Source organism: Sus scrofa, chromosome 17 (genome assembly GCF_054392235.1).
Source record: "Sus scrofa isolate SSC_HxYL_T2T_F1_AM1 chromosome 17, Sscrofa_HxYL_maternal_Yorkshire_Landrace_v2.0, whole genome shotgun sequence".
Taxonomy (NCBI): Eukaryota; Metazoa; Chordata; class Mammalia; order Artiodactyla; family Suidae; genus Sus; species Sus scrofa.
In genome coordinates this window covers 60,773,699-60,800,811 of record NC_139399.1, presented here as the reverse complement: position 1 = coordinate 60,800,811, position 27,113 = coordinate 60,773,699, and the positions used below count along the sequence as shown (strand labels likewise).

General features: G+C 48.4%; 1 protein-coding gene across 4 annotated transcripts in view; it reads left to right on the top strand.

Annotated features, from left to right (window-relative positions):
* ATP9A (ATPase phospholipid transporting 9A) overlaps nucleotides 1-27,113 on the top strand; it is a 136,274-nt gene that overhangs the window by 18,386 nt on the left and 90,775 nt on the right. For 3 of the 4 annotated variants that reach the window (XM_013985463.3, XM_013985465.3, NM_001114672.1), the window contains 3 exon segments: nucleotides 10,784-10,928; nucleotides 13,219-13,332; nucleotides 16,892-17,000. In XM_013985463.3, coding sequence (XP_013840917.2) covers nucleotides 10,784-10,928; nucleotides 13,219-13,332; nucleotides 16,892-17,000 — 368 coding nt within the window. 4 annotated transcript variants of the gene reach the window in all.

Sequence of the window (27,113 nt, the reverse complement as noted above, 5' to 3'; positions counted from 1 at the left end):
TGGATACACAGGTTTTTCTTTTGGACAGTTTTGGTCAGTTTCCCCAGCATCCTCAAGTCACTGGGTTAAATGGAACTCCTGGGAATTCAGGGGCGCTCTTACCATGTAGTGGTTACTGAGCTGCTTTCTGGAAGGACTCTGTCATTTTTACACCTGGCGAAACCAGAGTGGCCGGTGTACCGGGGTCAGGATATGGCCGATGGCCTTTACCTGCCATTTTAATTTTGCCCTTTGCCCAGTGGGTACCCACGAGATTGGGAATATTTAAAAAGAGCGAGAAAGAAGTAAAAACACATGCTTTTCTTTCTCTGTCTGCCACAAATAGGGTTTCTTGTTTATTCACGTGTGAGGCAGGAGGAGCTGGAGGGCGGAAGGGGCCTGTGGTGGATTGAAGACAAGCTTGCTTCGCGGTAACGCTCTGTAGCTGTACCTGGCGAACCTAACGCCTGGTGGCGGTGTGTTTGGGGGTTACGTCTGGGGACTACTTGAGCTATGTTTGGGAGGCTGCAAGCATTCAATACATATTGTTGAACAAATAAAGTTTTTCCGTATACATTTCTCATGGCAAAGCTGTGTGTAGACCCCAGGGCCCAGGGCACGTCTGCTTCCCTGCAGAGGTGAAGGTTGCAGCGCGGTGGCTGGAGCCCAGGGACGTGGTCCCAGGCAGCAGCATCGTTAGGAGAGGTGCGGACATGCTCCCTGGTGAGGGCCCTTCTGCACCTGAGCCGCCCCGGCACCCGCCCCTCCTCTCCTGTAGCTCCTGATTGCAGAGGTGAACTTCTCTCAAGCGACAGGTGGTGTAACCTCTGCATGTTTCAAGTGCGCTTGGAACCATCCCCCGCGGACTTCCTGGGGCAGTCTCAGCGCCAACGCCCCGCCCAGGTGCCACGCCGGCTGGATGCTGTCGCCCGGCTGGATGCTGTCGTGGGGCTGCGGCCCAGGTCTCCATGGGAGCAGGGGAGGAGCCCCGTCCCGGAAGGAGGAGGGGTTCCTGCTGGAAGTGCTGAGAGCCCGGGTTCAAGCGAGACTGCCTCCCTTCACCTTGCGCTCTGCTCTTACTGGCGGTATGACCTGGGGCAAGTGAGTTCAGCTCTAGTTCCCAGGCTAGGGGTTTAATAACAGTGCTCAGGGGTTATGAGGACGAAGTGAGTTAATGTATGTTGAGTGTACCTTGAGGGTGTAGACCCCAAGCCTGTGACCCCTGAAAAGAGCAATGGCAGTGACAGCTGTTGTCAAGGCCAGCGGTGGGTTGGAGGGAGGAGCCAGGTGGGCCTGGGCAGTGGCACTGGGGACCGTGTTGTGTCCTGCCGTGTCTGTCACTGGGCGCCTCCCTAGGTTGTCCAGACAGTGCAGAGGTGGCTCTCGAGGCTGCTGTGGGATGAGGTCTCCAGTCACGTGGTCGAGAGCCCTGGCTCTGGGGTCTGCCCACTGAACCCCCAGCTGGCTCCGCCCCTCACCACCTACGGGACTCTGCTGGGGGCGGGGAGGGGAGGATAAGCCCACCCAGGGGACGGTGGTGAGGATTCAGGGAAGTGAGTCACAGTGATGGCTTCAGCACAGCTCCTGGCACACACTGAGTGCTTTATACATGTTCTTGCTTGTTGCTCTGGGGTCTGGGGAATTGCCTTCCATTTAATCATTTCATTCTGTCCAGTTCTGCGGCATTTTGTGGGGGTGCTGCTGTGTGCCCAGTGCTGCCTGGGTGCTGCCACACAAGACCTGTTCAGATGGCATAGCTAAAGTGTCCAAGCATGGGGTAAGGTTCCTGCATGCTGGGCGCCCTGGGGCATAGGAAGGGATTCACACAGAGCACTTGAGCACCTGCTGTATACCAGGCCTGGGGCGTGGCTGAGTTCAGGCTGCAGACTGAGAGCTGTGTACTGTTTGGGCAGCAGGGTGGGGTTTTTGTTGTTGTAGTTTTTAAGTTTAAAAAGTTTCGTCAGTCACAGAGTCACATGGTTCATTGATAAAAGGTCCAGGAGTGTGTACTTTGCAACCTCAGTCTCCCTCCCACTCCTCTCCGTTCAGCAAAACTGCCTCTTCCCTCCAGCAGCCACAGTTGAGTTTCTTCAGTGTCATTCTAGAGCAGCCTTAACCATTTACCAAAACAGTGCCTCTATTTGATACCTATACCCATCTACACAACACATAGACTTTTTCCTTTTTTATTCAATTGTTAGTACATCTTACACAATACAATTTTTTTTTCTTTTTTTGCCTTAATGATACATCCTGGGCTACTTCCATATCAGGGCATAAAAACTCTTCATTCCCCCCCCCCCTTTTTTTTGGCAGCATTATAGGATTCTGTTGATGAATGTACTTACCTACCGAACTGTTTTTTTTTTTTTTTTTTTTGTCTTTTTGCTATTTCTTGGGCCGCTCCCACGGCATATGGAGGTTCCCAGGCTAGGGGTCCATTCGGAGCTGTAGCCACCAGCCTACGCCAGATCCACAGCAACGCGGGATCCGAGCCGCGTCTGCAACCTACACCACAGCTCACGGCAACGCCGGATCATTAACCCACTGAGCAAGGGCAGGGACCGAACCCGCAACCTCATGGTTCCTAGTCGGATTTGTTAACCACTGGGCCACGACGGGAACTCCCCCGAACTGTTTTTAACTAGTTTGCTACTGATGAGGTTTAGGTTATTTCTAGTGGTTTGCTATTACTTGCAATGTCGGTGAGTGATCTTTATTCCCATCTCAAAGGGAAGCAATTGGGACAGGTTGACTGTTCACTTGTAATTTTGATAGCTGTCACCGAGTTGCCCTCCCTCAAGGTTCTACTGATTTGGGCTCCTCCCAGCAGTGAGACTGCCTGTTGTTTTGTTTTGTTTTGTTTTCTTTTCTTTTTAGGGCCGCACCTGTGGATTAAGGAGGTTCCCAGGCTAGGGGTTTAATCAGAGCTGCAGCTGCCAGCCTACACCACAGCCACAGCAACATCAGATCCGAGCCACGTCTGTCACCTACACCACAGCTCGGCGGCAGTGCTGGATCCTTAACCCACTGAGCAAGGTCAGGGATCAAACCCACGTCCTCATGGATGCTAGTTGGGTCAGTTAACCTCTGAGCCTCAGTGGGAACTCCTGCATCTGGCTCTTTTAATTGAGGTATCATTGATGTACAATATTATCTAGTTTCATGTGTTCAACATTGTGAACCATAGTTTTTAAAGGTTGTACTCCGGTGTATAGTTATTACAGAATGTTGGCTACATTCCCTGTATTGTACAGTGTATCCTCGTTGCTGATTTCCTTTATTCATAGCAGTTTGTACCTCTTAATCCCCTACCCCTATTTCACTTTTCCCCACTGGGAACCCCTAGTTTGTTCTCTGTGTCTCTCAGTTCTCTGTGCTGCTTTTAATTTTTCTTTACATCTTCTCGGATCTTCCCAGTGTTGATGCCGAGACTTTAGCTTCCTGGACTCTGGCTTCGGGGAAGGTGGCTGCGTCATGCAGGCAATTTAGCAAATATTTGCTGAGGGCCTGGTAATGGCCGTGGCTCCAGAGCAGAGATAATTGTTTCTTGGAGGCCAAGTCCTTGTTACAGTAGTTACCTTTTCCAGAAACATTGTTCCCTTGGCGTGTTCCCCTGGAATATTTGCTTTGCCCTTGTGTTTGGCCAGAGTGCACATCTGGTCAGCCTGCTCTTGGCCATCAAAACCTTTGTTTGTTTTAGCGTCAAGTCATAAGAAAGTCTCCTTGGGTTTTCCTTTGTTTAAATTGTCTAAGCTGGAAGCAGTGTAAACTAAATTATTCCTAGCCTTCCGCGTTAACCTAGTTGAATAGCTGTTGCTTGTGACAAGTGAGAAAATGTTCATTTTTTTTTTTTTAAATCTGGAAACATAAGTTAAATAACATCCACTATTAATTGAATGGCTGTTACGTGCTGGGTGTTGTCTTATGCCCTTTATGTATAAAATCCTTAATCCTCATAGTCATGCAGCAAGGCAGATCTTACTTTCATTTTACAGACAGGGAGGCGGAAGATGAAGGGCCGCAGCGCCGCTCTGGAGCCGGGCGGCCACCTGCATGCAGGTCTGTCTGCCTTAGAAGCCAGTGATCCTTCCTCCAGCCCGCGGGGTCCTGCTCTTCTGAAGCTGTGACTCTTGCTTCTCCTTTTTCAGCCTCTCTGTGAGTTTCTCCTGCTCAGGGATTCTATCCTGGAGCCCTTCTCTCAGCTCTGTCTTGAATATGGGATAGGAGTTCATTTGTCCGGGCAAGTGACAGCTCAGTGTTGAGAGGCAGCAGCAGCAGCAATGCATGACACCAGGATGGGTGACAGCTGTGGCCCCATGGCTCCAGGCAACAGGCCCTCTTGGCCTTCTTGGGGGGGTGGGGGGGCTATTGTCCTGGATGGACAAGGTGTGGTGGCAGCTGCTGGAAGACAGAGTCTGAGAGTCATGGGTACGAAGATCCACATGCCAAGAGGGTGCCTGCCGGCTGCGTCCTCGCTTTCAACTGATGGGGCCAGCGGGGGAATTTGTCGCTTGTACGTGTGCCACCAAGCCCAAGGCTTCTGCTGCAGGACAGTAATTCCCTCAGCGCAGGCAGACGATGGCTCCAGGTACGACAGCGGTAACGTCTGAGTAATTCGTGGACAGGAACTAAGTCACATTGAGACAGAGTGAGACATTTACTTCTTTTTTCAGTTTCCTGCACTATTTCTAACCCTGTCAGGGGCCACTTTTGTACAGCAGATTCTTGCTAGCATCCGTGCAATAAAGGAGAAGCAGGGAGCAGGCTTCCGGCTCAGAGCCACCGTGTCCAGTGGGAATTTAGTAACATTTGCTTCTCCTTGTGTTGATTTTGATGTTTAACTATTATTTAGAGCAAGTAATACTGATTTACCTTTTTTTTTTTTTTCTTTTGCTTTTTAGGGCTGCACCTGCAGCACATGGAGGTTCCCAGGCTAGGGGTCTAATCGGAGCTACAGCTGCCGGCCTACACCACAGCCACAGCAATGCCACATCCAAGCCACGTCTTTGACCTACACCACAGCTCATGGCAACGCTAGATCCTTAACCCACTGAGTGAGGCCAGGTATCGAATCTGCAACCTTGTGGTTCCTAGTTGTACTCATTTCCGCTGTGCCATAGTGGGAACTCCTAGTTTACCATTTATGATGGTGTATTAAGTTACCTTTTAAGATATATCCATGTAAATAAAATCTAGAGCAGGTGTTCTCAAGCTGGGCACACCCGGCACTTGGGGCTGCGTTCTTTGTGGTGGGTGCCGACCTCTGCTTTGCAGGGTGTTCTCATGCTGGCCCACCCCCTGCTCCCTGTTGAGAAAGGCTGATTGAAGATGTGCACATTTAGGCAAACTCATCAAGTTAGATGATCAGGGTCGTTGGCTGTGGCGAAATGCCGAGTGTGTGTGAAAATGGCTGAGGTTGGGGAACCTGCTCAGGCAGGTTGCCCTCAGTTATGGGGACCACGTACCAGAGTTCCCATATGTGTCCTTTGGCACTGACGTTGGCTCAAGAGAGAGGTGGAAGGAGATGCCTTAAAAAGATGCTCTGTCACTTATGATGGAACATGTAATGTGAGAAAAAAGAATGTATACATGTAAGTCTAACTGGGTCACCAGGCTGTACAGTAGAAAAAACATATATATAAATAAAAATAAGAAAACATAAAAAAAAAAAATGTTCTAAAAGGGTGCCATCCCGTAGAACCTCTGCTGTGCTGGGATGTTCGAGTCCGCACGTCCAGTCCGTGGCCACTGGGCACCTGTGGCTGTGGAGCCCTCGGAATACGGCTGCTGGGAGTGAGGAACCTGTTTCTTGTAAGTAATTTAAATGTAAAGCCACCCCGTGGGACAGCGCGCCTCTGGAGAGTCAGGGTGGAGCTGTCGGGGGATTGCAGCAGTCTTGCAAAGCATAGAAGTGGGGACACACAGGCTTTGAGGACTGTGCAGCCGTGTGGCAGCCAGGGCTGTCGGGGGGCTGGGGCAGTGGGGAGCACCCCCACCTGACACCGGCTTTAGCAGAGTAAGAGAAAACAAACCCAATTTATTGATGCCTAAGGCTCGAGAAGCCCAGGGAGTGGACAGACCTGAGCAGAGGGGGTCAGGAGCCTCTGGGGGTCTTTGCTTCCTCCTTGCGATGCCGTTGCCAGGCTGACTCCCCCTCAGCAGGAGCAAGGTGGCCCCCGGCTTGTCTTCTGGCACCTTAACAACTCCAGGGCGAGGAGCATGTCTTTCTTTGGATTTCTAGCAAAGGTCACGGCCAGGGCTCTCCTGGCCCTTTCTTGAGCCCTGACGTGCATGCGGAAGAGCTCCCGTTTGAGCAGCATGAGGCCCTTGCTCTCGATGATGGCCGCGAAGGATTCCAATTTTATGAAATGAGGAGAGACTAGGGAAAAAAATAGAGCTGGGAAATAATTGTGCTGATGGGATTGTTCAGGGTGCTCTCAGGCTCTTAGCTCAGGATCTGGATCAGACAGGCCTGGGCTTAGAGCCTACTTCCACCCCTCGGTAAGGATGGAATAGGAGATCTTGGGCAAGTAACTGAGTCTTCTCTGGGTCTCAGTTTATCCCTCATGAAAATGGGGATGATGCTAGTACATACCATGTAGGATTCTTGTGAACTTAAATGAAATGATGCATTTCTTTTTTCATTTTTAATTTTTTACAAAAGAGAATGCACTTCCGCATCTGTAACACTTTAAGCATCTCACCAGTCCTCACCACCCTGGTCTTTCTGGATGATGTCAACAGCTTTCTAAATGATCTGCTTCCTTTTTTTTTTTTTTTTCAGTTAATATGCAAACTTATTGATACAGTTCACATATGCTGCAGTTCACCTATTTATTTATTTTCATTGTTTAAAGTTTTATTGAAGTATAGTTGACTTACAACGGTGTGATAACTTCTTTTTTTGTCTTTTTTGAGCCATACCTGCCGCATATGGAGGTTCCCAGGCTAGGGGGCAAATGGGATCTGTAGCTGCCGGCCTACGCCACAGCCACAGCAATGTGGGATCCAAGCCCAATCTGCGACCTCTACCACAGTTCACAGCAACGCCAGATCCTTAACCCACTGAGCGAGGCCAGGAATCGAACCCTCAACCTCATGGTTCCTAGTCGGATTCGATTCTGTTGCACCATGATGGGAACTCCATGTTGTGATAATTTCTGCTGTACAACAGCATGATTCAGCTGTACGTGTACACACACACTCTTCTTTTTCACACTCTTTCCCCATGTAGATGATTCCAGAACGTTGGGCCGAGTGCCCTGTGCTTTGTGGTCCCCACTGGCCAGTCATTCCCTGTCCCACAGTGTGCATCCACTGTGGTGTATGGAATCCCAAGACCCCAGCCCAGCCCTCGTCACTTAACCTTTACTTAAAGTGTATAATTCAGCAATTTTTACTATGTTCGCTGAGTTGCGCAGCCGTCACCACAGTGTTAGAACACTTCACTATCCCCCCTAAAAAAGAAATCTCACACCTATTACCTGCTTCTCCTCTTGCCCACTGCAGTGTCTTATGGAGGCATATGGAGGTTCCCAGGCTAGAGGGCAAATGGGATCTATAGCTGCCAGCCTACGCCAGAGGCACAAAGCCAGAGGGACCTTGAAAAAAGTGGAAGTCAGGAGCTCCCTGGTGGCTCAGCATGTTAAGGTCTGGTGTTACTGCGGTGGCTTGGGTCACTGCTGTGGTGCAGGTTCGGTCTCTGGCCTTGGAACGTCCACATATCATGGGTGCAGCCAAAAACAAAAAGTGAGTCAGGTCGTGCCGTCCTGTGCTTGTATCCCTTTAGTGATCCTCACTGTGGATGGAGTAAGAGCCAGGCCCCTTGCCCTGGTGACAAGGCCCTGTGTCATCCGCCTCTGCCTCCTCCTCCACTGACCTCATCTTTTAGCCTGTCCCCTGCGCTGGGTGCCTTCAAGCTGCCCTAGGCTGCTTTCTGTGCAGACACGTGCAGGAGGCTTTCTGCCCCCGAAGCTTGGGCTTTACTCTCATGATCTGCTTGGATGGCACGCCCTTGCCTGGTTGCATGCATGTTTCTTCTTGTCACTTGGTTCAGCTGTCACCCCAGCCTCCCCGACCACCCAGTCTCCTGGAGTGAGGCCCCTTCCCCACTCCCTCTTGTCTGCGCCTTAGTTTATTTTGGGTCGTTGTTGACTGTCTCTCCTCCACCTGGAGAGTCCAAGCTCCCCAGGAGATGGACCTTGGTCTGTCTTGTGCTAGCGAAGGCCCTTGGTCAGGACCCTCGGCCTGTGAGAGCCTGGGACGTTCTGGGCAAATGAATGCGCCACAGCAGGGAAGCGATGATGTCTTAGGTATCATTGTTATTATCAAATAGTTAGTATATGCTGGTGACCCAGAAGTCAGACTCATCCTGGATCGAAAGTGTGCAGCTTATATCCAGGGCAGGTAGAAAGTGACTAAACAGGTGACAACAAAGGCGGTTACAGGAGATGGGCTTGGGGCTCGTTACACTGGGCTCAGGTGACGCACAGTCCTCATCTGACCTTGTGCCAAACGCTTTCCCCTCTCTGCAGGGACATTGTGAGGAAGTAGATCCTATTCCAAAGTTAGTCCCCAAAGGACTTGGAATCATAGTTTGTACCAGATGAGCACTTTTACGAATTTACATAATTTTATGAATTTACATAATAGTGCATTCATAAAATTCATAATTTTATGAATTTGCATAATAGTGAATGCTCACTATTATGAATTTAGCTTAAAAAACAAAGAAACCCAGATCTAGTCCCACAGGTACTGTATGTGCAGTGGGATTGGAGGGCACGTGGGAAAAGGGCCCCCCAGCCCCTCCTTTGCAAAGGCTGCAGGTATTCTCTGCCGCCGAGGAGGTTTGCTGCACGTGCAGGCATTTGTCTGCATGTTATCCTCTCGCTTCCATGCACAGAAAGGCATCCTGGACACAACTTGTAGGTCCTTTTCTGTTTAGCCTATCTTACACATGGGGCCAGTTAGTGCTTAGGGCTCCATCTCCTTCTTTAAAGATGGTCCCTGCTTATTGACTAGCCCGTCGCTGATGACCAGGAGATGCGTCTCTGGTCTCTCCTCCCGCAGTTGGGCTGCCTGGAGTGGCCTCTGCACGCGTGCACACCTGCAGGTTACATTCTGAAGAGTTTGACCTGGTAGCTTGCTGTGCGAAATCTTTTGCTAGAATAAAACAGACAAAACTCACGTAATCAGCCTGGTAGTGTGGGGTTCTCTTAAATTCGTTTTCACCATTCGTTGGAAACACACAGCTCTGGGAGCCATCATGACAGGATCATGGCAGGATGGGGAGAGAATGGCTGGTTCTCCGAAGAGTCAATCGTGACCATGGGGAAGCTCTCTGCAGGTGGAAGGTGTGCTTGCAGCAGATGCAGCCTCTCCTCCTCCCTTCTTCGTTCATTCAGCACTTTGTGTCCGCCCCGCGGCCAGCTTGGGTGAGTCACACCCAAGGGCAAGAATGGGTTTGGACTCCTCGGGGTTTCTGCGTGTGTCCCTGGCCAACACAAATGAGTTGCCAGAAGTGAAACCTGTCCTCTTGAGAGCCACCACCATCCTCCCCCCTCCCCCCAGCACCAGTTTACTGAAACCAGGATGCTATTTTTAAAAAAGAGCATCGTGTTTCATCCTGGAAATTTGGAGTGAGCAGGCATCTTGCTGGCGTAGAGTCCTGGTGCCCAGGGCGTGTGTGTGCTTAACTTGGTCCCCCTGCACCCCCTGCACCTCAGCAGGGCCTGCTGGCCCTTAGGAGGAGGGGGAGACCGAGAGTCTGAGGCTGACAAGTAATTATGCAAGTCGTAATCGCCACGTCTGGACGGTTTGCCTGCAGCTGGCAGCGTCTCAAGGGGCCGGCAGGGCTGGGGTTCCTCTCTCCCAGCCTGTGTGCGCAGGCAGCGGGGTGAACAGCTCCACCAGGCGTTCCCATAACAAGTGCTTATAAGGGCTTGTAATTCTCAAAATGCCTTGTTTACAGGACCTCCTGAAGGATGAGCAGCTTTATTTGGTGCAGGTGGAGGTGGTGGTGGTATGTGTCTCAGAGCAGCTTAGTTTCTCCAGAGCCAGGCAGGTTCCCAGGTGTCTCTGGCCTGGCACAGGTGACCTGGCGGTGGGCATGTCTGGTGAGCTGCCCTCTGGGGACAGCCAGGGCAGTGGCCCTTGGGGTTGGTCTGCCTACAGCTGGCCCGCTGGCCCATCTCCAGGTTGTGCTGGGCTGCGAGTCACCGTCTTCCTGGCGTGTTTGTCCAACGTGTTGCTAAAAAGGAGAGCGGGCTGTGGACGGAGATTCTTTCCTTTCTGCTTTTTATAGTAATGCTTATGTAACAGCATCCTTGATAGGACGGGGCTGGGGTGGGAAGACCCTGGGTTTTAGAATAAGACGGATGGACCTGGTTCAAGGCCCGACTCAGCCATTCTCACATCTCTGCAAATTTGATGCTTTATTCAACAAACCTGGGCTTTTCCTCTCTCATCTGGAAAACATCGAAGTGGTAGTAGTCCTTGTTGCTATGTGTTTACTTTTTTAACTTTTATGATTTTAAAAATGAATCCTACTTTTTGAAATGATTTTGGGCTTGGGGATGAAGCATCTTTGATTTGGACCACATGTACTCAGCTCTTCCCCCCCTCCCCCCACTGAAGGATGAAGCCCCAGGTGTGGCTGTGGTTCTGATTCAGTGATGATGCTTTAGAGGAAGACGTTTTGGGAGGAGAGGATGGCTGTGGGCGTGGCCTTGATGGTGTGGGCGTGGCCTCCATGGTGAGGGCGTGGCCTTGATGGTGTGGGCGTGTCTCTTTTCCACAGGTGCTGTGAGTGGCTGAGATGCTGTGGTGCAGGAGAGCCCAGGCCCCGCACAGTCTGGTTGGGGCATCCCGAGAAGAGGGACCAGAGGTACCCTCGGAATGTCATCAACAATCAGAAGTACAACTTCTTCACCTTTTTGCCTGGGGTATGTACGAGTCGGGAGAATATCCTTTTCTTCTTCCCATGTCAAATGTATGTAATGGCACCAGTCTTAAGACCCAGGTCCCCGTGGTGGGTTTTGTGAACGCCCTGTGCCTTTTCCATGTTGTCTCAGCCACTGGCCATTGTCCTCCCTGGTCCTGAGCCTGTGGAAAGGGTCTGCCCTCTGTCTGCAAGGCTGTGAGGCTCCCCCTGATAACTTCATATTTATTTGGTGTGTTGGACCTAGCTTTGCTACCAAAAAAAAAAAAAAATCAGTGCCTAAATTTTTCCTCAATTATCATCCTGAAACTTATATTCAGAATAGAGAAGTTGAGAGATAAAAGTACAGACAATTTTTTAAAAAAGATAAATCTTAATACTATCATCCAGAGAAAGACTTTCTATTAATACTTTTTTTTTTTCTTTTGTCTTTTTGTCTTTTTTTGTCTTTTGTTGTTGTTGCTGTTTCTTGGGCCGCTCCCGCGGCATATGGAGGTTCCCAGGCTAGGGGTTGAATCGGAGCTGCAGCCACCGGCCTACGCCAGAGCCACAGCAACTTGGGATCCGAGCCGCGTCTGCAACCTACACCACAGCTCACGGCAACGCCGGATCATTAACCCACTGAGCAAGGGCAGGGACTGAACCTGCAACCTCATGGTTCCTAGTCGGATTCGTTAACCACTGCGCCACGATGGGAACTCCTATTAATACTTTTTTTAATGTTTGTTTTGCTTCGTATTTTACTCTGCAGTCTTAGCTTTCGTACGTTATACAGATCCGTGGACAAGTACTCTGAAATCCTTCCCCCCAACATACCCTTTAGTTCAATGTCTATTTTTATCCACTGTGTCCTCTGTGGATATACAGAGGAAAATGCACTGATTGACTTCAGAAGCAGCAGCAGCAGTCCATTCCAAAGCTGGAAGAAAAAAAAAATCACTGATATTGCGTGATTTATTGAGAGAACATGGAAATACAAACACATCATACTGTAGACTAAGGTCAACCTGACTGTTTCTTTGAGGGTGATTTTTGACGACGTTTCTTGCTGCTTGGCTTTCTCCCTCCCCTGGCCCTCTTAAGCTGAGTATCCTAAGGCCAGTACACATTTCTTTCTTTTTGCATTTTTTTTTAGGGCCACACCTGCGGCATATGGAGGTTCCCAGGCTAGGGGTCCAATCGGAGCTACAGCTGCCGGCCTACACCACAGCCACAGCCATGCCACCGTCTGTGACCTACACTGCAACGCCAAATCCTTAACCCACTGAGCAGGGCCAGGGGTCCAACTCACGTCCTCATGGATACGAGTCGTGTTTGTTACTGCTGAGCCACGGTGGGAACTCCAGAAGTTTCTTTCTTGTTCATGGAAATTCTGAGACACCCTGTGCCACTTTCTTCATCTCAGCAAGGGACCGAACAGTGGCAGTGCGTGCCTTAGCTCTGACGAGACAGCTCCTCTCTGCTCTTTGCCTGAAGGCCAAAATGAGTCAGGTGGAATCAGTGTCACGCCCAGGGCACCCAGTGGCAGTTGAAACTTTTCCGGAACCCTTCCTGCCACACGGGATGAAATTCTGCTGTATTGTTTCGTGGCCTTGCGATCATATCATGGAGATATCAATTTATCTTGCTCTGTGGATTCAACCTTACTGCCTAAGCGTTTCCCGCTAAACTCTCTTCTTCAACAACATTTTGAGTGGCCTTACCTCTGCTTCTAGTTTAAGAAGTAAAACTTAATAGCTGCCGTGGAGGCACCCAGCCTACCCTCCCTACCCGGAGGTCACCGGTGTCCTGGGTTTAGTTTCCACCTGCTTCACTTACTTCTTTACTTTGACAAAGTGTTATGTCCCCCCCCCCCCCCCCCCCGCCGAGTGTATGTTCCTCAACAGCAAATAGAGGTGTGTGAACTGTGTACACAGGTTCGGTGTGAGTTGTGGTCCTCTGGGGAGATTTTTTTTTTCTTTCTACAGCTGCACATGGGGCAGAGGGAAGTTCCCAAGCTAGGGGTCAAATCAGAGCTGCCCCTGCTGGTCTACGCCACAGCCACAGCCAGGCCAGAGCCCAGCCGCGTCTGTAACCTATGCCGCAGCTGGCAGCAACACCAGATCCTTCCTTAACCCACTGAGCGGGGCCGGGGATCGAACCTGAATCCTCCCGGACACTAGCTGGGTTCTTAACCCGATGAGTTACAACAGGACTCCTGGGGGATGTTTTTAAATGTGCCTCATCTCCCTCTAAACCCATCCGCCTGCCTCCAGCCAGCCTCGAGTGTCCTCTTGCTCGTCTGTCCACTCCAGGTGCTGTTTAACCAGTTCAAATACTTCTTCAACCTCTACTTCTTGCTTCTCGCCTGCTCCCAGTTCGTCCCTGAAATGCGGCTCGGCGCGCTCTACACCTACTGGGTCCCCCTGGTGAGTATCTGGACCCATCAGAGGGTGGGAAACAGAAAGTTCTTTGCCTCTCTCCTCCAAGCGTCTGAAGCTGGAAGGTGGCCTTTCAGGGGAGAGGACGCCCTCAGGCCAGCACGGTGGGAGTCCCCAAGATTTGCGTGTTAACGCTCGGTGGCCCCACCCCCGGTCCGGCCCCTGTGAAGCCTGAGCCGGTCATTCCTCTGTCCGCCGCTCGGGAGTCTTCGACATTTCAGCGGTTATTTCCTGCCTGCTTCTGCTTCCTGCGCATCACCTGCTTCCAGGCTCTGGGCGCACAGTGGTCATGAGAAGGGCCAGGCCTCTGACTCGGGGGCTCGTGCTGTGTGAGTGCTTTTCTGTTTAGTCCGAGGACTGTGTCAGCGCAAGGGGGGACCAGGTAACCGCTCCTGCGCATCTGTGTCTGGAGTGGGAGTCACCCCAGTGCCCCTCGGTCCATCCCATGCTGCCTTTTCTTCCTTCTTGCCTTTGAAGAGGTGGTTGAACACCTGCTGTGTGCCAGGCGCGGTGCTGGGTGCTGGGGATGCAGCTGTGAATGAAGCATGGAGGGGGCTTTCGGGGGGACAGACGGTGAACAGGTCCTAGGAGAGATGGGGCGTTTGTTGAGCTCATGAAGGTGGAGGCAGGGAGGTGTGGGGGGCCAAGCTTGGCCAGGGGGCCAGGAAAGGCCCCTGGAGGAGGGGGGAGGGAAGACAAGGAGGGGGTGGCCGTGTGCCAGGTACAGGCAGTGGCAGTGCCAAGGGCCTGAGGTTGGCACATGCTGGAAGTATTTGAAGAACAGAGGGAAGCCCAGCGTGTCTGGGGACAGAGGGGGCAGAACTGGCCTCTTTTTCCTCCCGAGACATTATTTCTCCCTGAGCAAGACTCCGAAGGAACACTTGAATTATCTTGGCACAGGTCTTGTTGCTTTTTTTCATCAGGAGAAGATGCTGAAAGTAGAAAAGATTTAAGCATGTCTGTTCACCGTCACCACCTCTGATTTCCTTACGAGCTCAGACAAGCCCTGACCCCATTCAGACCGCTTTCTCAGTATCTGTGGTGATTAAGGACCTTTTTCAGTCTCTTCTTTCCTCTCAGTCTCTTCTTACAAGTGCTTCTGTTTTATGTACACTCTAACTTATATTCTCATTGATTATATATTATGTGAATGTTTATGTTTTGTGGGTTAGGATCCCAAGGTGTTCACGAGGGCAGCTGTGTATCTCCCCATCTCCCAGCTCTTGCATCTCAGGTGTGATGTCTGGTCTGCGACCTCTCCCCTCTTGGTATTCCTCTGCCCAGCCTGTCATATAAACCCATTATCCAAATGATTTTTGTGGTATAGACCTATTAGCATCCCTGCAACTTCATTCCCATTGTTATTGGCATCTGTGTTGGGGAGTGGACTTTGGCCGTAGGTGGCCTAAGTTTTGCCATTTGGTTAACCAAGATGCATGTAGATAGGATTAAGAGAAGAAGGAATTTATTTATTTATTAATTATTGTTTTTTAGGTCTGCACCTGCGACATATGGAGGCTCCCAGCAAGGGGTCTAATTGGAGCTGTAGCTGCTGGCCTACGCCACAGCCACAGCAATGCCAGGTCCGTGCCATGTCTGCGACCTACACACCACAGCTCATGGCAACGCTGGATCCTTAACCCACTGAGCAAGGCCAGGGATCGAACCTGTGTCCTCATGGATCCTAATCAGATTCGTTTCTGCTGAGCCACAACAGGAACTCCCTGGCAAGTCCAAGGCTAATCTATTTTTGATGTACATATAGAAGGGTCTCAGCACCTTCGGAATTTCCTGTCTGTTCACTGTCACCACCTCTTAATTTCCTTACAAGCTCAGATAACCCCCCGTCCCATTCAAACCTCTTTCTCAGTATCTGTGGTGATTAAGGACCTCTGAAGTTGGGTGTTGGGAATTTATTTCTGGACTGCATTTGCATCTCTTTGTAAAGCAATTTCTAGCTTAAGAGGTGGCATGTCCTCTGGGATTCTGGAGGACTGTGTGTATGTGTGTGTGGGGGGGTGGGTGCGTAGGTAACGGTGACTGGGGAGGTGGGACTTATTTGCAGCAGGGAGGTTAGCGGCTCCTGTCATTGAAATGAGCACACACTTCCCATTGACAGCGATGGGATTTAGCCAGGCCCACGCAGAGAGAAAGAGAAACTGGACCATTTGAAAAAACAAACAACAGAAACCTGGGTTCTGGCCCAGAACAAAACAGCAGCATGGGGGAGGGGTGGGGGGGGGGTTCTGAAAACCTGGTTTCTGCTTTTCCAGAGGGCTTTCTGTCCCCTCCGTATGTGGTCTGGTTATGCTTTTGTTCTGAAATGTACGAGTTTGGCTCTGGCCGCAGTGTGTACTTTCCATCTGATTGGAAACAGGAGTAATCCTTTGATTGTAAAGATGTATGGGCCTTTGGAGGAGTTGCACAAAGCAGCACATCGCTGGCTAGATTTACAGAAGAGATTTAAAGTCCTTTGAATCAAAGTTAATATATTTCACGGGTTAAACAGTATGAAAATGCAATCCTCAAAGAATTCACTACTGCTAACCTTGGGGGCCATTGTGCTCTCTGCATTTAAAAAAGTCGACTTTAAAAGGAGGGGTGACAAGGGTATTTTGTAAGAAAAATGAATGACTGCTCTTGCCTTTATTGACACAAGGGGAAAACATCTAGGTGAAAATAGATTCTTCCTCTGGGTGACTAGCCCCCACTAGGTTTTATGAGTTGGGGAATCTGATGTGGGAAGGTTGGGCAGTTTAAAATTTTCTTTTTATTGGTGGGTACTTAGGTGGTTAATACTTTCATGTGATTTCTTTATAGAAGTTTAAAGCATCACCGGTAAGACTCAAGTCCCCACCCCCTCGTAGTCCCCTTCTTTGCAGAGCAATCTAAGCAGTAAATAGTTAAGGAGAATCCTTTGACAGTGTACGGAGTCTTTGTTGGTTTTTTTTGGATGGTGTTACATTGTTATATTCCCAAGGGTTGGTTTCCCTATTGGCAGGTCCCTGCAGACAGGCATGTATCTCATTTTGTGTCCTGGCTCCGTCTTACTGGTTCCACCGACCCAAGCTTCTCCAGATGCAGAACATGTGGCCGTGAACGTCGTGGCTCTTAAGAGCAAAGACTGCAGCTAGAGTCCCTCTTTATCCCTTAGGTGCTTTATGTCCTTGGACAAGATGCTCCAACCTCCGGGCGCCTCAGCTTCTTCCCGTGGAGCGTGGCCCTCTTGTTGATGAGCTGCCCCAGGGGGCGTTGAGTTTGGGCCCATGGCGAGCACTCGCCCTCACTCAGCCCTTGCTGGTTCTGGTGTTTCTCTTTCCCACTCCCAGGAACCCCGAGGGGGCGGTCAGTGGGGGCGTGTGAGTCCATGAGGGTTTCTCCAGGGTTTAAGATTTGGAGAAGGGGACTGGCCGGGGCTTGTGCATTTGGAATAATGAGCAGGTCCTGCCCTGCAGCCCTCCTGAGTGGCCTCTGGCCTTTTCTGTCCCCGCCCCAGGAAGGGAAGGTGGCTTTCTGCGGGGCTCACCCCTTCTCCCTCTCTGTGCAGGGCTTCGTGCTGGCCGTCACCATCATCCGGGAAGCGGTGGAGGAGATCCGATGCTACCTCCGGGACAAGGAAGTCAACTCGCAGGTCTACAGCCGACTCACAGCAAGAGGTCAGCCTTCTGGCTCCGCTGGGGCCCCCCCTGCCGTCCGGCTCCAGGGGCCACAGGGTTGCAATTCAATCTTGGCCTGATGACAGTCCAGGGAGCAGAGTTCAAGGCCTAGGGCTGCAAGTGTCCGGGCTCTGAGTGGCATCAGGAGAGGCCAGTGTGTTCCTGGGGCCTGGGGGGACACTGGCTATGTCCCTAGGCTGCCCTGCCCTCTTAGAGCCGGTCCTGTTGGCTGACCTGTGCCTCCAGGCTGGAATTGAATTCTGTGGTTTGGCTCCTCTGCGTGCTCAGCCTCTCCACGTGTGGGTGAGGAGGCGGGGGTGGGTGGGTGGGAGCCCCCCCCACCCCCACCCCGCTCTGTCATCCACCCCTTTCCTAGAGGAAGTGCTGCTTTTAGATGTTCTTTCAACATTACACACCTATGTCACACCTTTGCAATCTTCGTTTTTGAGAAGGCGCCAGATTTACATAGTAAGTACGGCCTCTGTGAAGGTTTCTTTGAAGCCATCTTATAAATTCCCAAGATTGAAGAGCAGAGAGTGAATAGTCTGACCCAAGGAAGAATGACTAGGTAACATTTAATTTTTGAATGTTTGAAATGGTGGAATTTAAAAAACCCACTCTGATATACCGTTGAGAACCTGCGATACAGCGCAACCGAGTGTCAACTGGTATTTCCAGCTGCAAATTCTGCTATAGATTTCCTGTAAGGTTGTATTCAGAAATGAGAGAACGTTAGCTCGAGTCCCCTAAGATTGCTGATCTCGTTCAGGGATTCGTAATGTTGTAGCAGTGGCCGAGGGGAATGCAAACTGCCTTGCCTTCAGGAAATTGAGAATTCTGCCAGACATAAGAAGATAAATGCCTAAGGAGCTCGCTCGTACCCAGGCAGGGTGTGATCTGCTTTATGTTATTAAGTGCGTTCTGCTTCTGAAGAAGCAGTCCATTCAGACGTCAAGGTTTTGAGTAGAATTTTCCTTCTAGAAAAAAATGTTGGTGAAATATATTTAAGGCTTCCTTGCCTCCCCCCCCCCCCCCATGAAAAGGAAAATAAAAAGAAATTTTAGTATAATCCCCCGAGGGCTTGAAACTATTTTGTTTTAGTGCACTGAAATAGATTTTCATAGTTGGTGGTCTTAAGAAGTTGCAAGTCTCTGGGAGAAGGGGGGATTTAGAGTTGGCATAGAAGTGCTTTATTATTGTTAAACTACTGTATTTAGGACGTTTTGCTACCGAAAGAAAGAAAACCCAGCATAATCTCTGCAAAGGCAGGTGGTTTGGCTTTCCACGTGAGTGATCAGAAGACCCCTCTGGAGGGCGTTGGTGTTTTGTTTTTTTTTTGACGGTTCGTGTATATTAAATCCTCCCTTAATAACATATTCTGACTATAACATTTAAAATGCTTGGCAACCGACAAAAGCCCCATGGGCGAGGGTGCGGTAGATCTATTTAGCGCTTGGGAGGAGGGGCCCTGGGATTCCTTTCATTCATCTACCCCTGCTCCAAACCTTCTTTGGTCCTTTTCATATTGCAATTGCTTTTCCCGTGAATGATTTTTCTGCCCTCCCCTGCAGACCCCTTTCTCAGCCCCTGCTTTAGCTCCTCGCAGTTCTTGAAAAGATCCTAAGGAGAATTGGCAGATGGCTCTAGCATTAAAAACGTGTCTTCCTTTGTGGGTCTCCTTTTGTGCCCGAGGTTTCCATTGTCATGCCAATCCCGCAGTAGGGGAAACCCCGAGCAGAGTTCTGAATATTAACCCGGGTCCTGGCGGTGCAATTTGTTTTGAAAGCCCCCCCAAAGCAGTGAAGAAAACTGTCAGCTTGGAAAGCCAGGGAGGGGAGGTTGGTTATTTGATACATGTTGGGGGGAAGGGCTACCAGAGTAAGAAGCTCAAACTGGAAGATTTCAGAGAGAGGAAGAGAAAGAAGCCTTTTTCGAATGTACCCTTCAATTACTGAATAGTATTCTCTCGGGGACAGCTTTGTGCCAAGATCTTCATTTAGGAAGCCCAGTAGCAACGGGAAACATACATATATGTGTATTCATGCTGGACTGTTTTCTCTTTTTATCACATGGCATCTTAAAATGTACTTTTCAACAGTGTTTTGAGTGCTCAAAAAAGTTTGGAAACTAAAATGTCAAGTCCTTGATCATGAGGTTACAGGCCAGGCTATTTACCTACATGCTGCATCATTTCCTGATGAGTTATAGCGGTGCGTGTATCAATATAGTTAAAAATTGCAGGGGAGGGGGAATAATTTCTCGCTAGCAGAATCGTCACAAAAATCACGAAGAAACTCGGTTTTGCCCTTCACGCAGGGCATCAGTTTTTAACCTCTTGCTTTTAATACTCTTGCCTCACTCTCTAAGCCATTAAAGAATTAACCTGTAGACATTATTTCCATTTAACTCCCAAATACTTCGGTGTTTTAATTCCTACTGGGTCTTTCTCTTACCTAACGTAGTGTAATTACAAAACCAGAACATCCATCATCGAGACATTGCTATTAATCTCATATACATTTACTCCTGAAATATTTTTAATAGCTTTTTTTTTTTTTCTCTTTTCTTATCCAGGAACCAGTATAGGTTTGCCAGTTGCATTTAGTTGTCCTTTCTCCTTAATTTCCTGCAACTTGGCAGAGAGCCCCCAATTTCTTTGTTATGACATTGACACTTCTGAAAAGGACAGGCCAGTTTCAGGCCAGTTACTTTGTAGCTTGTTCCTCAATTTGTGTTTGTCTCTTGTCTCAAAATTAGATTCACGACAAGCAGGAATTAATATAGTTTTAAGTATGCCAATGGCACAGATTCTGGCATGTTTTAGAGCCATTATGTTCATCAAAGTTTCGAATTTTGAGGAAAAAATTTGATTTTACGCAACTGAACAGAAACCCTTGGAAATCACAAATGGATTAATTTTTAATGTTACTGTCAGTGGTTCAGTCAGAAGCAATTGAAGGAGTTGCAAGTGTGGCACAGAGGGTTGGTTATGAATCTGACAGCGGTAGCTCTGGTCACTGCAGAAGCGCGGGTTCGATCCCTGGCCTGACACAATGGGTTAAAGGATCCAGCCTTGCTGCAGCTATGGCGTATGTTGCATGTGGCTCACATTCAGTCCCTGGCCTGGAAACTTCCATAAGCCATGGGCGTGGCCATCTAAAAAAAAAAAAAAAAAGAAGTAATTGAAGTGTTCTAATAATAAAATTAGGCTACGTATAGAACTAACCTTTTATTTGAGACTCTGTTACTTCCTAAAGTCTGTGAAAGTTCTCTGTGTTACAGAGAGAGACACGTGGGGCTGGGACTTCAAGGAACTAGTAGTCCAGTGAAGCATCCAGGCGTCTAAATAGAATGATTAAATCATGTAACTAGTAATTATATGTCAGTGGCATGAGTGTTGTGGCCCTTATAAGGACTGTCTCCTTGGAGTTCCCGTCCTGGCGCAGCAGAGACGAATCTGACTAGGAACCATGAGGTTGCAGGTTTGATCCCTGGCCTTGCTCAGTGGGCTAAGGATCTGGTGTTGCCGTGAGCTGTGGTGTAGGTCACAGACACGGCTCGGATCTGGCATGGCTGTGGCTGTGGCTGTGGCCAGCAGCAACAGCTCTTATTTGACCCCTAGCCTGGGAACCTCCATATACCACGGGGTGCGACCCTAAAAAGACAAAAGACAAAAAAAAACAAAAAAAAAAGAAAAAGGACTGTCCCTTTTCTTGGTTCTGAGCACAGTGCCTGGCATTTGAATGAAATATTGGTTCTGAGTTTATGCTCTGCCTGCATTCAAGAGTCCTGCTTCCACCTCCTCCCTGCAGTGTAGGCAGAGCCCTCAACCTGTCAGTAAATCTGGGATAATAGTGATCCCTGCCTTAGAGAGTTGCTGTAAAATAACTCTTGAATGCCGGAGGAGAATTTAGCACTGTGCTGGGATTTGGTCTGTGCCAAAGAAAGGCAGCACTGATGATATGGTAGCAGTTCATTAAATATTGGTGGGTGGATAAATGAAGGTATAAGCTGGAGGTTATGGGAGCCCATCAGAGAGGAACTGATAATATCATCCCAGAAGAGGGGACCTGCCTCCTGAGCCTTATAGATGGGAAGAAAGAGGACTGGCTCTCCAGTGTGCAGTGCCTGTGAGTTCCCTTGTGGTTCAGTGGTAATAGACGTGATCAGTATGCAGGAGGATGAGGATTTGATCCCCAGTCCCACTCGGTGGGTTAGGGAACTGGCGTTGCTGAGAGCTGTGGTGTAGGCCGGCAGCTGCAGCTCCAAGTTCACCCCTAGCCTGGGAACTACTGTACGTCGCAGGTGCAGCCCTAAAAAGCAAAACAAACAAACACACAATTTGTAGTGCCTAATGCAAAATGAACACATGGGGTCCCTGTTCAAAAATTATTCCGAATTTCAAGATGGTGACAGCAGAGCACTAAACCAAGTAAATGCCCCCTCCCTTTAAAATGTTTTTCATTGCAATGTAGTTGATTTAGTGTTGTGCTGATTTCCACTGTACAGCAAAGTGGCTTGGTTGTACATATGTATATGGGTTTTTATGTTATCTTCCAATATGGTTTACCATAGGATATTGAATATAGTTCCCTCTGCTGTGCAGTAGGACCTGGTTGTTTATCCATCCTGTATATCATAGTTTGCCTTTGCTAATCCCACACTCCCAATCCTTCCCTTCCCAACCTCCCACCTCCTTGACAGCCACAAGTCTGTTCTCGATGTCTGTGAGTCAGGTTTTGTTTTGTAGATACATTGATTTTGGTCATATTTAAGGTTCTACATATAAGCAGTATCATATGGTATTTGTCTTTCTCTTTCTGCCGTACTTCGCTTAGTATAATCATCTCTGGGTCCATCCATATCACAGCAAATGGCATTAACTCATTCTTCTTAATGGCTGAGTAATATTCCATTGTATATACATACAGTGCCTTCTTTATCCGCTCATCTGTGGATGGATATTTAGATTATTTCCATGTCTTGGCTATTATAAATGGTGCTGTTATGAACATAGGGGTGCAGGCATCTTTTCAGAATATAGGTTTGTCTGTATATATGCCCAGGACTGGAATCACAGGATCATAGAACAAACTCGTATTTTTAGTTTTTGGGGAAACTTTATACTGTTTTCCATAGTGGCTGTACCAAGTCATATTCCCACCAACAGTGTAGGAAGGTTCCCTTTTCTCCATATCCTCTCCAGCATTTATTTATTTATTTATTTATTTATTTTTGTCTTTTTAGGGCCGCACCCGTGGCATATGGAGATTCCCAGGCCAGGGGTCTTATTGGAGCTACAGCTGCTGGCCTGCTCCACAGCCACAGCAACGCCAGATCCAAGCCGCGTCTGTGACCGACACCACAGCTCATGGCAACGCCAGATCCTTTACTCAGGGCTAGAACCCGCAACCTCATGATTCCTAGTCAGGTTCATTTCCGCTGTGCAATGATGGGAACTCCTCCAGCATTTATTATTTGTAGATTTTTTAATGACGGCCATTCTGACTGTTGTGAGATGGTACCTTATTGCAGGTTTTTTTTTTTTGTCTTTTGTCTGTTGTTGTTGTTGCTGTTGTTGTTGTTGTTGCTATTTCTTGGGCCGCTCCCGCGGCATATCGAGGTTCCCAGGCTAGGGGTTGAATCGGAGCTGTAGCCACCAGCCTATGCCAGAGCCACAGCAACGCGGGATCCGAGCCGCATCTGCAACCTACACCACAGCTCACGGCAACACCGGATCGTTAACCCACTGAGCAAGGGCAGGGACCGAACCTGCAACCTCATGGTTCCTAGTTGGATTAGTTAACCACTGCGCCACGACGGGAACTCCCCTTATTGCAGTTTTGATTTGCATTTCTCCAATAGTTAGTGATGAGGAGCCTCTCTTCATGTGCCTATTGGTCATCTGTATGTCTTCTTGGGAGAAATAGCTATTTAGGCTTCTACCTATTTTTTCAGTTGGGTTTTGTTGTTGTTGCTGTTATTGGATTGTATGAGCTGTTTGTATATTTGGGGAATTAAGCCCTTATCGATTGAATAGTTTGCAAATATCTCCCCCCGGCTGGAGGTTGCCTTTTGGTTTTGTTTGTTGTTTCCTTTGCTGTGTAAAAGATTCTAAGTTTGATTAGTCCCATTTGTTTATTTTTACTTTTATTTCTCTTGCCTTGGGAGACTAAGAAAACATTGGTATGATTTATGTCAGAATGTCTTGCCTGTGTTCTCTCTCTCTCTTCTTTTTTTCTTTTTTTTTTTTGTCTTTTTGCCTTTTCTAGGGCCACTCCCACGGCATATGGAGGTTCCCAGGCTAGGGGTCAAATTGGAGCTGTAGCCACAGGCCTACGCCAGAGCCACAGCAACGCCAGATCCAAGCCGTGTCTGCGACCTACATACACCACAGCTCACAGCAACACCGGATCCTTAACCCACTGAGCAAGGCCAGGGATCAAACCCGCAACCTCATGGTTCCTAGTCAGATTTGTTAACCACTGTGCCTTGACGGGAACTCCATTGCCTGCATTCTCTTCTAGGAGTTTTATGGTGTCTGGTCTTATATTTAAGCTTTAAGCCATTTTGAGTATATTTTTGTGCATGGTGTGAGTGTGTGTTCTAACTTCATTGATGTGATGTGTCTGTCCAGCTTTCCCAACACCATCAGTTATCCTAGGCTTATTTCTGGGCTCTCTGTTCTGTTTCCTTGATCTGTATATCTGTTTTTGTGCCAATCCCATGCTGTTTTCATTTCTGTAGCTTTGTAGTATGATCTGAAGGCTGGGAGGGTTAGGTCTCCTGCTTTGTTCTTCTCAGGATTGCTTTGGCAGTTCTGTCATGGCCCCTTCTGAGTGCAGGGCCCTGTGCCCTTACCCAGATCACATGCCCATGATGCGGCCTGGTAAAGAGTTCTCCACATGTCACAGGTTGTGATGGCTAGGAGCATGGGGTACCCCAAGTTCTACTCCAGCGTGTTCTTCTCAATTCAGTCTGAGCTTTTCCTTCCTGGAAACACAGAAGAAAAGACCATGTAGGTCAATGAGGACCCGAGACCCCGGGAAGGTTCCTTCCGTAATCCGGGAATCTGTCATCATGGCATGTCACAGGGAGAAGATGGCATGAGAACTGCTTGGAAAAATGGGAAGGAGGAGAAACAAAAGTAAGAATTTACCTACCATAAACCAGCCAGGTGCTGGGCAAGGTCTGGTCTGTAATTTTTTATCTTATATTTATTTATTTGACCTCATCCATGGTATGCAGAAGTTTTTTTTTTTTTTTTTTTTTTTTGCCATTTCTTGGGCTGCTCCCGCTGCATATGGAGGTTCCCAGGCTAGGGGTCTAATCGGAGCTGTAGCCCCCGGCCTACGTCAGAGCCACAGCAACGCGGGATCTGAGCCGCATCTGCGACCTACACCACAGCTCACGGCAACGCCGGATCCTCAACCCACTGAGCAACCCAGGGATCGAACCCGCAACCTCATGGTTCCTAGTTGGATTCGTTAACCACTGAGCCATGACGGGAAGTCCTGCAGACGTTCTTGGACCAGGGATCGACCCTGCACCTCAGCTGCAGCCCAAGCCACGGCAGTGATAACCTCCTTAACCCACTGTGCCTCCAGGGAAGTCCTGTAATTTTTTAAACAGCCTTATGGAGGTAGCTTTTACAGATGGGGAACTGAGGCTCAGAGAGGGAAAGTAATCCTGTCTTAGGTGATGCAGCTATTGGAGGGCTGGAGCTGTGTCTGAAGTAGCACCTTAGCCTGGAAGTCGAAGGACCGCCCTGTCCAGTTGACGCTTTTGTGTAGAACGCCTCCATGGTTGTCACAGTGTTTGGCCTTCATACATATGCTGTAGGAGAGCTTTTAGATTTAAGTCATTTAAAAACACATTTCTGAGTCTAAAGAAATCAGTACAGCCTCCTCATTCTAAGGCAGACAGGCTGTTGAAAGCCACACAGGAATGATGCTGTTGGAAAAATAAACATCTCCTCTCCTATTTGAAATTCACACTTAAACCTGGTCAGAGACTTGAGAGAGGTTCTTGGACTCGTGTGAGTTTTGTGGCTTTTGACCGCAGAGCTGTCTTCAACATTAAGAGTATTCAGTGGCACTGGAGACCCCACAGCCAGAGCGGGAGGATCTCGAAATGGTAGCAAACCCAGCAAAACTTTGTTACTTGAAGGATTTGGGTTGGGTCAAGAAAGAGTAATCAGTAAATGTATTATTTTTCTTTATGCTTGTCCTTCCCAAACCAAAGCTTTAATTCCGCATTGGGGGGAGGGGGGTTGGGGTGGTAGGGGGAGGGGTCCTGTCTTGATTTTCACAGGTGATGAGAGGCAATTGGATTTGCATTTTCACAAGATGGGTCTTCATACCAGGAATGTTTTCCCAGACTAGCTTGTGATCAAGGGCTAAACGCAGCAAGTGGATAATTAGCCTGGAAAGAAAGTGCAAACAGAAGCGTAATTAACACAATTGCTGATGCTTCTTTCCTGCTGGGGACATCTGGGCACAGGGTAGACCATAATCGTAAGCCAGAGGTCTGCACAGAATGGACAGAATCTCTCCTGTCTTCAGCTTTTTAGTGCATATGGGTGTAGAACCCTCAACTATCTTTCTTCTTGCTGATTCTTTCGGGATTGTTCCTCCATGCTGCTCTGTTCCCCTTTCCCAGTTACAGAAAAACCTCAAGGACCATGCTTCCATTTGAAAGTGGTCTCTTGTAAAGTTTAATTCAAGATCCAGTTTGCCCCATTATTTAATGTGACTCAGTTTTGAGGCCTAAGGACACACCTGTGTTTCTTTGAGGGCGTCGTAAGCCATTGGCGCTCATCAGAAGAGGGTAGATAGGGCAGGGAACGGGTTCATTAATGGGGAGTTGTGGGGCCCATAGCGAGCTAAACCGAAACTCTGTTTTCTTAAACACAAGGACCATTGATGTTTTCAAAGTGGGAGCTCTGGTCAGACATGGGATAACACTAAACATTGTTTTATCCTTGTTTCTTAGAGAAGAGAATTCCAGGGACAGCCTTTTGGATAAGTACTGCAAAGGTCTTTACTGACAATTTCAAATGCAGCTCAGGAAGCAAAGAATTCTTCCCTTCCCATGTTTCATTAAGATTCAGAGCCTCAGCGCTGACAAGTCTTACTTAAAACAGATCTTGTCACACACTCTTCTCCCACGTTGTCTGACAGATGCACAGTTGTTATTTCAGACCCTTGTAAGGGTTCCTTTTAATAAGATTGCTTTTCTTCTTCCAAACTACTCAGTTTCACTTTATTACAAATCACTACTGTTAAATTTAAAAACAACAACAACAACCAAAAAAACACCCTGGGAAAAAAAAAAATCTCACTTGCAAATTGCACTGTTATCTTTCCCCAAAGGTATTTCCCCCCTGGTGGGTGCTGTTGCTCTATTTCATCCTTACTGGGCTCCAGAAGCAGGGGGGCACCATTTATATATTTATTTTAAAAGCCTCTGTTGGGTATAAACTTGTTAAATTTAAACTTCAGCCTTTTTTTTTTTTTTTTTTAAGTTCCCGCTATTTTAAACAAAAGCCCCAGGAAGTGGCCCGTGGAATTTATAATAATGCTCTTCTACCCTTTGGCTGTTTTCAAATAACAGTCTTTTCTTGGGCTTTGGGGAATGCCTGCGACCCGATTGGGCTACGAAAATTTCAACTTTAAAACCCGTTCACTCCGCTGAGCCTGCAGAGGCGTTTTTGTGTCAAGCTCAGGAAATGTACACATGCTGTAGAATTTACAGCTCATCACTGTCACAGCCAGATTAGAGTGCAAGTTAAAGGGTTATACATTAACCAGGGTTAGTGCATGGGGATCGCTGTCAGAGATCTACAAAGGCCATCAGTGTCCTGCAGGCACAATGGAAAATAGAAGTATAGCTCGAGGTGTTTGGGGGTCAAAAAATCAGCCCACGAGGACTAGTGTCCCGGAATTTATGTAATTTTTTTTTTTTTTTTTTTTTTTTTAATGGGGGCCGTTCTGCAGTTTGACTGAATTGTCATTTGCTTGTTTCGACTCAAGGGAAACATCTGGTTTCTCTCTGCAACGTAGACAAACTGCCCTTATTCTGAAGCTCTCATCCATGAAAAGCATGGTTTGA